At 41.8% G+C, this 11,821-nt stretch overlaps 1 protein-coding gene across 1 annotated transcript; it reads right to left on the bottom strand.

Annotated features, from left to right (window-relative positions):
• Positions 1-3,228: 3,228 nt before the first annotated feature.
• On the bottom strand, positions 3,229-11,144 carry LOC121711173. Its single transcript, XM_042094534.1, has 6 exons — positions 11,084-11,144; positions 10,516-10,857; positions 7,772-8,068; positions 7,519-7,653; positions 3,776-3,874; positions 3,229-3,266 (listed from the first exon to the last, which is right to left on the bottom strand). Exons 1-6 carry the CDS (start codon positions 11,142-11,144, stop codon positions 3,229-3,231), a joined length of 972 nt encoding a protein of 323 aa, XP_041950468.1.
• Positions 11,145-11,821: the final 677 nt, after the last annotated feature.

Genomic DNA, 11,821 nt, shown 5'->3' with positions numbered 1-11,821 from the left:
TTCTGCTTTGCAGAACAAACATGATTCTTTTATGTAAATCTACCGTATTTATTTTATGCTTAGTATATATAATTACTTAATGATAAACCAACATGATTTAATTATTATTTCATAATTATGTTTTTACATGATCAAGCATTACCAAAGCATCAACTAAATTTGCATTTTTAGAAGAATGCAAGGTATGGTCAGAGTTTCAATAAGTTTTTTTTTTTATTATTATTCTCAAAATGCAAACATTCTATATAGCCAAGCTACACAGCAACAGCTTTGAGTGGCTCTGAAATTAGGTGGTACAAAGACTCGAGCATAATGGTTATGAATGTAAAGTTTTACAAAAATACAAGTAGTATTTTTACATGTTACAATGTAGAGGTAAAAATCCACTATGCGGTTGCAACACCCTACCCTTGTCAGGGTTGCAGTATGGAGAGCTGGACCGAGGCGCAGGGCAAGTCGAGAACGAGGCACACTTAAACTTGAAACCAGGAATCTTTAATGCAAATGCACACTACAACCACGAAACAACATCAACAATGACCAGCAGGGGACTGAGGGTTTAAATACACAGGGGTTAAACAAGGCTAACAAGGCACAAGTGGACAAGAAACAAGAGACAGGTGAACACAGGGCTGGAAATCATAATTAAACTAGCAGACTAATAATGAGGAACAGGTGAGGGGCGGGGACACAGGGAACTAAGACATGGCAAGACAAACAAAGGAGCACATGGCTGACAGGAACTAAAACACAGGGACAGGAAGTAAACACAGGAGCACATGGCACAGGAGGTAAACAAAGTAGGGACAGGGAACACAGGATCGTTACAACCCTGCTTTTCCCATCCCAATTTTCAATAAACCCTGTGAAACCATAGGCCTGCCTCATGTCAACACATTGAGAACTACTACACTACTAGTAGTATTAAACTAGTACACTAGTAGTAGTATTACACTAGTTCACAAATGGTAGCATAAAACAAAAATCTACTCTAAAATGCTCATAGCCCAACTAAAAGGGCTGTCAAACCTAACTGATTTATTGTGCCTGTTCTAGTATAAAGTCTCTCAACTGAAAAGTTTAGTTTTTAAGTTTTTTTAAAAAAAAAAACATTTTGCCAAGTGGAGTATAAAATAAGTATGTAACATAAAAACAAAAGGAGGCAGTAATGCAGTAAACTACACATAGTACATGCTACACACTCCCATGCTTTTCTGATACAACCAAATCAGGATGGAAATAAAGTTCAAGTCCAAAAGTGTGATTTGACACAGAATTTACAAATTTGCTTTAGGTAGACCTATTAACTGACCTTTTATGATGATGTCCTTTTTAAGGTTACCATACGACTTGATCCGATCATATAGTCAGCCAAAGGATAGTAGTCATTTAGTTCATCCAGTGCCACAAGCTTTAATTCTCTTGACGGTGATGAGCTAAGTTCAAAGGCTCTGTAGTGGTCCCTATATCATCCACACAATAATTTCACTATAAGGAACAACTCCCCATTCACAACACACATCTGAATGATTTCAGCGAACTCCGGTAATCCACTTATTGATCCATAGGCGACTACCATACCTTTACTGTAGGTTATTCCATCTCTTGATGCATTACGGGCAAGACATAGTTCAGATATATTTGGATATTTTGACCTTACAGAAACAATCACTTCCTCTCTCAGTATATCAACGGGTACAGTGGACACATTAGAGACATCAAGGCTAGGTTTGCCATTGGATGGTGCCTTAATATGAAAAGCAATCATAAACTGATGCTTTGATGCCAAAGTCAGAGGTATATTCTTAAAACAACTTGTATGCTTAACAATCTGCTTGAAGAAGCTATGCTTTGATTCAAAATGCATTGAATTTGACACTTGAATTTCCCCTGGGGATCAATAAAGTATCTATCTATCTATCTATCTATCTTGTCCAAAGCTGCACTACAGGGCCAAAACACCTTGAGGTGAGGGTAGTGCTCGAGAAAATGCTGTTTTGGTCTAAGCCTAACACCTGGGAAAAGCTTGTCATACCTCTGTCTGTGATCAACTATTTTAATTTCAAGATATGATATAGATTCGTCTGTATGCACAGGAGCAACAACTAACTCAACAATATCTTTCAAATCCATCAAAAGAAGCCATGCTCGCTCATCCTCTGGCACTTGAGCGCCAATCAGAAATGGGAGAAATCTAATCAAGGCCCAATTTTCATGCGCATTGCCTCCAATAGTTTTACCTAATTGATTCTTTTGCACAACATGAGGTTTGTTCGTTTTGTCCGACCATTTATAGGGGAAAGCCAATATAGCTTTATTAAGCTCATCTAATGTAAACAACTTCTTCAATATCATTAATGACAAGCAATGGAACTGGAACAATACCCTCAAGTACATCGTGAGCAACATACCTAACCCAGATACGATGCGAAAATGAGACAGAGTTTTAGTTAATACACACTCCCTTTTCACGCCAAAGCAATGAGTACCATTCTCAATAGCTGCTTTTGCATGTGCCACATAAGTTTCTTCAGTTCTAAGATTAAAAGCACCATATGCAACACAATTAGACCTGATGTCACAACCCTTTCCAATACAAAACCGACAGAAGTAATCACTTGAAAAACTTTCAGAAAGGCCTGCAATACTGTGGCAGATTACCTAATCTTGAATTTCCCCTGGGGATCAATAAAGTATCTATCTATCTATCTAATACCCCCAATACACACCACAAAGCTTGTGCTTCTTACGTGAGGTGCCCAGCGGATTGCAGGTTTCAAAATCATCCACGTACAGACGCAATGATATTTGTAATTCCTCAGCATTCAAAAAGTTGTTTTCTTTGAAATACAAAGCATCTTGAGGCAACCTCAATTCAAATGAAAGGTCAGGTTCAATATCCTGCCGTCCTCTATGATTTTCAATTACCTTATCAAGAACGACTTTGCGTTTTAATATTTGCTGCAAAGATTTTAAAAGTGGAACATATTGAAAGGTGTGTTTTTTTTTACGATTAAGTATGTAGGTAATTGGCTCAACAACACTGAATTCTTACTTGTAATATTGTTTACGCTGATATGAAGTGCTGAGAGGGCCCCCTTTTTCAATTGCTCTAGGAACTGGGGCACTGTAGTTCCATGTCCTCTGTGGACAGACAGAATTGAAGACCAATTGATGTAAAAAGTGCATGGGTAATGACATCATGCAGAGTCTCCTGAGGTCATCTGGTTAGTTCCGCACCTGGAGCTCCGTGGCTGGAGGGTCCTCTGTGGACAGACAGAAATGAAGAATACAATTTAACAATGTCTGTACCAATCAGAAACTAGCGCAGCTCTGATAGCAACAGATTATTCCAGCTAACGGACAGATCTTCACAGGAGAGGTGTTAAATTCCTTGTGCTAAAGGAAATCCCACAGCGGCCAATCAACAACCAAGCCTATTTATCATCAACAACAACATCACCAACAAAGCAACCGTTATGGGTGAAAGAACATCACCAACAGAGCAGCCTTTGTGACTTATCAAGCAGGCACCTTCCTTCATCTGTGTACCCTTGATAAGGGCACCAACAAATAACATAGAGTGATGGGGTCCTCAGAGATTCAGGGTGTGTGTTACTTATGAACTAGTCACATTTCCAATCCCTCCCACAGCAATCCCCTCTAGCAGCAGTGTGTTTGTTTGTGTGTGTGTGTGTGTGTGTGTGTGTTTGTGTGTGTGTGTGTGTGTGTGTGTGTGTTTGTGTGTGTGTGTGTGTGTGTGTGTCACTCTCACCTCTACTTGTCTGCTTCCTCCTCCTCACTAAATAAACAGTTCCAATGAGTCCAGGAACAATCAGCACCATGAAGAAGATGCTGAGTCTGATGGCAGCCTCTGGCATACACAGAAACACACACACACACACACACACACATTGAAATATAGCAGTCAACAAGAAATCCTGTGCAAGTTTGTAAGCCTTTATAACAGCTTGGAAGACATTTTGATGGTAAAGTGAGTTGTAATAGGCAGAATAGCGCGCCCTGCTCTAGCCTTCCTATTTACGGAGAACCAGCCTTGCAACTCCACTCTCCCCCCCATCAGAAGAATCAACAGTTGCTTCATGGCAATTGTTCTATAGCCTATTTGTATTAAATCGTGCAGTATTACCTTGTCAGTCCACTTATTCACCGTCTCCACCAGAAATAGATAAGATGACACATACCCACAGGCAAGAAGTTATATAAGGTGATACATACTCTTCTTGTTTGTTGTCTTTGTGCGTGCAGGGACTCAGTCTGACAAACCCACTGTTAGCCAAGCTTAGCATAGCTCATTGAGGTGATTGGAACCCAACTAGCCTATAGCTCCCATGAGTGACAGGAGAACTCTAACATTTTCCTATATAAATGTTGTGACTTGTATAGCTGCAATGTGTACAGATGCCAGTATAAAATGAGACACAGCGATTCTTAAGCATATACATAATTGGGACTATATTCTCATTCAGGAGAAGCGCTGCTACTTGGGCGGAGTGATTTGGACGCAGCACCTGAAAAGCCCCGATGTTACTTCCACAAATCCCAAGCAGCACTTTCACACCATGTACAACACAAAGATACACACTGTATCCCAAATAGCACTCACACACCATGTACTGCCGACGCAAAGATACGCACTGTACATGTGTATCTGTCCATGAAAGTGTGTATGTTTGCATCAGCAGTATGTACATCTCCAACCGCCCACTGCGGTCTTCTGATGAGCGTCTGTTATGTTGACCAGCCATTAACGCTAGGCCAAAATCAAAACTCTTCTCCTCAGTGGTTCCTTATTGGTGGAATGAGTTGCCCAGTGCTCTCCATTCCTGTGATTGTTTTGGGTCTTTCAAGCGGAGTCTAAAGGCATATCTGTTCAACATGCACTTAGTTAATTAAGCGTTTCCTATGAGTTATGGTTTGTATATTATAGTTTTTGTTTTTGTCATTATGCTAGAGTCCCATGTTTATATGCTCCATCCTCTAATGTGTGTCTGTCCTGGTCTCCCCTTGCAGTAGCAGCAGACGTAACATATGCTGAGATTGCCCACCGCTCTCAAGCTCACGCACTCCCTCCTAACGTGAGTGTGCAGTGTGGACTCCCTCCTAACGTGAGTGTGCAGTGTGGACTGAGTGAGTTACCTGTGGTCACAGGTTAGATATTTCACATGTAATAACCGTGTAGTAACTGCCCTACTTTGATTTCTGGTACAGGCTGCAGACAGTGTGACCTATGCCACCGTCAACATCCCCCATAAGGCCTAAAGCAGGAAGAGACGCCAGGGAAGAGTCAACATCCCCCATAAGGCCTAAAGCAGGAAGAGATGCCAGGGAAGAGTCAACATCCCCCATAAGGCCTAAAGCAGGAAGAGATGCCAGGATGCATTTCACAGCTATTTCCATTGTGTGTGTACAGTCACCATTCAAGTGAAGTTTGTTTATTCTTTTCTTAAAAGTTATTTCTTCATAGTTCAAGCCAGCGTTACAGGTGTAGGCAGGTCTGTTCTCCAGAAGGCCAGAGAGCTAGCTGTGCTGACTGGTTGAGGGGAAGGTGGGGGTGGGTGGAGAGACAGGATGCTACATTTCTAAATAGCGCTTTAAAGGAGAATTCCGGTGTGATATTGACCTGAAGTGTATTGAAACATGATACCGAGTGTGAACGTATGTCTCATAGCCCATCTCGACTTGTCCCCTGCACTCCAAAATCTGGCGCTAGTTAGCCGATGCTACCAACAACTTTTTCAGTAGTGGTGCTTCGGCATCGGGCTAGCCATGCAAATAAATCACTGTTTTACACCCATTTACGAGGCTCAATGTATCTCCACACTTCATTGGTAGACTTCCTAGGGCCCTGACATTTAAAACGAGACATTGAGAACTTTGAAAAAGCACTGGTAGTTTACTTACAAGACGATTTATACAGACAGTATCTTCACGAAGTTTAACGTTTGCAGCCATCTTGAATTTAGTCACGATAAGTCGAGCAACGAGTAAGAATGAACAGGTATGATAAGGGATCAGATTCCAAAAATAATTCAGTGGAAATGCATGGATTCCAGTTTCTTCCAGTAGCAGCAACTGGAATCCATGCATTTCCACTGAATTATTTTTGGAATCTGATCCCTTATCATAGCTGTTCATTCTTACTCGTTGCTCGACTTATCGTGACTAAATTCAAGATGGCTGCAAACGCTAAACTTCGTGAAGATACTGTCTGTATAAATCGTCTTGTAAGTAAACTACCAGTGCTTTTTCAAAGTTCTCAATGTCTCGTTTTAAATGTCAGGGCCCTCGGAAGTCTACCAATGAAGTGTGGAGATACATTGAGCCTCGTAAATGGGTGTAAAACAGTGATTTATTTGCATGGCTAGCCCGATGCCGAAGCACCACTATTGAAAAAGATGTTGGTAGCATCGGCTAACTAGCGCCAGATTTTGGAGTGCAGGGGACAAGCCGAGATGGGCTATGAGACATACGTTCACACTCGGTATCATGTTTCGATACACTTTAGGTCAATATCACACCGGAATTCTCCTTTAACACAGATATCAGATCACACAATCTTGCTTGGTTCTTGTTAGATATGAAGGTGTTGCTTGTTATGAAATATGACTGGGCCCCTTTTAACTCCATACACATCCACCACCATCACCACACTCACAAACAGAGAACAATGGCGGTGTGAGGCGGTGTGGTGTGAGTAATAAATGCATGATAATGACATTAATATCTTGCCTGCTTTGCTTTTTCGTACTGTATGTGTTTCTTTTTGCAATAAACATAGTAACCCAAACCCCTGTTGCAGTTTTATCATGAGCATGCAAACCAACACTAAACACTACCACCTCCCCTGTCACATACAGTTCTTCTCAGAGGAATTCTTGTGAATGAAGCAACATCACTTACTTGCTGATATTTGACACGTTGTGACATGTTGTTTTTGTTATTTATATTGTTTTTATGTAGGCTAGGTCTTGTGCAGAACAGGGCCCGTATTCACAAAGAATCTTAAGGCTAAAAGTTGCTCCTAACTAGCGAATTTAGGAGAAACTCCTAAAAATAATGGGTGTTTAACCCGTAACTTTAGGGGGAATTAAAGGAGTTAAATTGTATAATACTAAATTATTAAATATAACTTATAAAAGGATGAAGGGGGGGAGATGCATGGGAGAGATGATGCTACAGATTCAGATACAGATGCTGCTGGTGCTACTGGGTCTGCTGTTGTGCTGGACAATTCTAATGCTGTATGGTTAACATACCATGCGTGTTCAGTCAAATAAGAACCTGCACACCGTGTACTGCTAATGCAAAGATATATATGTATAAACATATTTTTTCCTGCAATGAATTAAAAGTGTCTATCTTTGCATCAGTAGTAGCCTACTAGGTGGGCAAGCTGTTTTTAGACTAAACATTGGAGCCTAGAGCCTACACACACGCTCCAGGCCGTAGTTGGTGTATTCTGTTTAGATCAGATGGGTCGCATTCCAAACTTACCCAGGCCAGATGGAGAACCTGTAGTTGGAGTAGGAGTGAGTGCTGTTTTGGGTGGAGTTGATGGAGGTTGTGGTGGAGTTGCTGGTTGTGGCGGTGCAGGTCCTCTTGTCACCACTGGAGTTCTAGTTGGTTTCACTGCAATGGAGGAAGAAGAGTGAAGTTTGGTGGATGTGGAATTGAAAGTTAGAATGAATGTCATGCTATACTAGAGCACAACATGTGTCTGACATGAGAGAAGCACACAATCACTGACCTGGCACTGTGACTGTGTGGGAGACAGAAGCGTGAACGTGCCCTCCTGCAGTCAGCTGGCATCTCCTTGTGCTCTGAGTGTGAGTGGGGTTTGAAGTTCTGAACTTCTCAATCAGTCTGATTATATAGGGAGTCACTCTCCTGATCTGGAGGCTGCTGGTGTTCTGCAGCTCATCCCCTCCCTCACCCACCCAGCTCAGACGAACGAGATCAGGTACACTTCGATCTGCATAGATCTTCAGGGTGCAGAGCAGGTTCACATCACTGCCAGCCTCTCTCTCATTCACTGTTGAGGAAACTAGAAAACAGATGAAAAGAAAAAACAGACACACCTGTTACTGCTACAGACACAACTGTTACTGCTAAAGACACACCTGTCACTGCTCTGTGTCGTGATGTCTCTGACACCAACGCACCAGGTCCAGACAGCAAATCCAGATCCTAGCCTGAGTGGTCAGACCACACCCAGCCAGTGAGGACCAATATCAAACACTATATGACATGGAGGCGGAGTCAGACAAGTGGCTCCTCTGCTGAGGCTGATCTGGGGCCGTATCCACAAAGCATTTTATCTTCCCGCTAGGAGTATTCCTAAACAGCACTAAAAGCTTTTAGCTAGTAGTTATCTCTTAAAACCTATTCACAAAGCCTCTCAGACCTACTCTTAGTAAGGACAAATGACGACTCCTAAGATAAGATAAGATAAGAGCTCCGTTGCTATGGTGACATCATTACTCATGCATGAGCTTGATTGAAGTGACTACCTTGATTGGCTGATGATTATAACGTAGGAATGATGGCAAAAAACTCTCCTACGATGATGAGTGACAGGTGACAGGTCTTTGCTGGTGAGAATGCGTGCACTACGCAAGTGCTGCAAAGGATGGAAGATGATGAATAAATAGCTGAAAGGAATAAAGAGTAAGACAAAGCAAATAGCCTAGTTTACGTGCAATGAATGGTTTTGGTTGTTGTTGGTGGCGTTATTGCATGCCTTAGTTACAATGCACAATTATTCCCTCGCGTTTGAGAGCTCCTGTAACCGCATGTGCATTTCAAAATAGCACAACGTGAAATGTCACAAAAAGCGGCTTAGGATTGTTTGTGAGGTCTTAGTGAGTTAGGACTCCTCTTGATTTGTTCTAAGCTGTCCCAGACTTAGGTGCTACTTTTAGGGCTACAATGCTTCGTGAATTACTCCTAAAAAATTAGGAAAAAGTTACGAGTGACACTCCCATTATTATTAGGAGTTTCTCTTAAATTCGCCAGTTAGGAGCTACTTTTAGCCCTAAAATTCTGTGTGAATACAGCCCCAGAAGTCTATCCTCTCTCTGTGTGTGTGTCTTTGTGTCTCTGTGTGTCTGTGAGTGAGTGAGAGTGTGTGTTTGTGTGTGAGAGTGAGTGAGTGTTAGGAATGAGGATATGTGTGTGTGAATGTATGTGTGTGTTTGTATCTGTGTGTGTGGTTGTGTGAATGTTTGTGTGTGTGTTTGTGTATCTGTGTGTGTGAGGTGTGTGTGTGTGTGTGCGTGTTTTCCACTCTTCCTTGTCACATTCGGTCTGTGTACTTTTGCACGAACAGTCAAAAGCACGAACTTTTAGAAATATCCTGGCGTCATTTTAGGGACCAGGGGCCGTATTCACAAAGCCTTTTATCTTACCACTAGGAGTACTCCTAAATCGCACTAAAATATTTTAGCTAGGAGTTTTCTCTTAAAAGTTATTCACAAAGCCTTTCAGACCTACTCTTAGTAAGGAAAAATGACAACTCCTAAACTAAGAGTGAGTCTTCGTTGCTATGGATGACGTCATTACTCATGCACGAGCTTGATTGAAGTGGCCACCTTGATTGGCTGATGATTGTAACGCGGGAATGATTCCAAACACCTCCCTTACGATGATGAGTGACAGGTGACAGGTCTGAGAATGCGTGCGCTACACAAGTAGTGCGAAGGACGGAAGATGATGAATAACTGAATAAAAAGGCCTAGCCTAAATGAATAAAGAGTAAGGCAAAACAAATAGCCTAGTAGCCTAATGAAACATAGGCCTACGGATTGATGCAGTAGCCTATCTTTGCAACATTATTAAATTAATCTGTCACCATGCCTACGTTTGTAAAGAGGAGAACATTTTAAACGTTACATTTAATTTACATGTTGACAATGAGTAGTTTTGGTTGTTGTTGGTGGTGTTATTGCATCCCTTCTATGCCTACAATGCAAAATTGTTCCCTCGCTATTGAAAGCTCCTGTTGCCGCATACGCATTTCAAAACATCGCGACGTGAAATGCCACAAAAAGGGTTTGTGAATAGGTCTTAGTGAGTTAGGAGTCCTCTCGACTTCTTTTAAGTCCCAGACTTAGGTGCTACTTTTAGGTCTAAAATGCTTTGTGAATTACTTTTAGTGAAAAAAATTAGGAGTCCTAAAGTTAGGAGTGACACGCCCATTATTTTTAGGAGTTGCTCCTAAATTCGCCACTTATGAGCTACTTTTAGCCTTAAAATTCTTTGTGAATACGGCCCCAGGAGAAGTTTTCCATTGAAGTAGGCTGATTTGCTGCACGGCGGTCATAATTATGGATCACATCATCAGTTTGCTACAGTGTGTAGTGTGTGTCTTAAGCAGTAAGGTTATATCCATCTCCCCTGATACAAGTAATGACCCATACATGCAGCTGGATATGAAAATATGAGGCTAAAGCAGACTTTTTTTAGTGAGAGTGTCTGATTTATCACACTTACTGTAAAGAACAGAGAGATAAACCGGAGCATCATATCCATATCTAGATCCTCCATTTGGGTACTGCTGACAGATGTAGAGTCCAACATCCTCAGTGGTGACATCAGTAATGTGGAGAGAACAGTTAGAGAGCAGACTCAGTCTCTCAGCTCTGTGTGTGTTCTCTGGTATGATCTTCCCAAGCTGGACTTTTTCAACAGCAGCCTTTCCCCTCCCGCTGTAGATCCATGTAATTGATGAAGTAGTTGTTGAGCAGCTTGAGTCATGTGAGATCCCATTCTTACAGGGCAGAGTGGCAGCACCTCCAGCACTGGAGAACACAGGGATAGAGTCTCCTCTGGAACCTGGCAATTGTAAACATTTCAGAGAAAAAAAATAAAACATGAAATTGTATTTAAATATGCACACATAGTATTTAGGTAGTAGGTATTTAAGGTGTTATGATTTGACTTAAGTCTATCCTAATGTCCTTCAAAGCCCATGAAACCTGTTTTAAGAGGCTTTCTGAGGCACGAGTCCCATGTTTCCATGCTCCATCCTCTAATGTGTGTGTGTGTGTCCTGGTCTCACCTTGCAGTAGCAGCAGCACGGTCAGCAGTAGTCCTACTGTTGGGTTGTGCAGCTTTGCCATTTCTTCTACTCTCTGAGCTGCTGTGTCTCTGCTCTGAGCCTCACACAGGGTGTGATGAGAATGGATCTGTCTGACACACACACATCACTTCCTCATAAGATGACATAGTGATGTCACACACGTACTGACCACTGTAGCCCAACCACAGTATCTATTTAAATTGCTGCTTGTGTTTTATATTATTTTTCCATTGCCCTGCATGCTGCCTCTGAAATACACAATACACTTAACAATGACCTGGCATGCCCATCGCCAACCTTCCATTTAGAGCACTTGACCCCTCATGACCTATGTGAAGAGTTTCAGTCTGGGGGTTGAGGGCAAAGCACAGTGGCTGCCCTGGTTCAGGTCGTAAATGACCTACTCTTAGTTGCTAACACCGGCCATGTTGAATTTGTCTGCCAGTCACACACATATCACTTCCTGATAAGATGACATAATGCTGCGTACTGACCAACGTAACCGAACAACTCAGGTTTTTTTTATTCTTTTTCCATTAGTTCCTTTCTTCACACTGTGCTGTCTGTTCTGCTTCTGAGATGGTCATTATCAGTGTCTATACTTCTGAGATGGTCATTATCAGTGTCTCTACTTTCCTCTTTGGACTCAAGAGTGACCATGTTTGCACTCTGAGGTGATGTACCCTTGTTACTATCTAGTTTACATGCAGCCTACAA

The sequence above is a fragment of the Alosa sapidissima genome, chromosome 6 (assembly GCF_018492685.1).
Source record: "Alosa sapidissima isolate fAloSap1 chromosome 6, fAloSap1.pri, whole genome shotgun sequence".
In the NCBI taxonomy this organism is placed as follows: domain Eukaryota; kingdom Metazoa; phylum Chordata; class Actinopteri; order Clupeiformes; family Clupeidae; genus Alosa; species Alosa sapidissima.
This window is presented reverse-complemented; position numbering and strand designations above follow the sequence as displayed.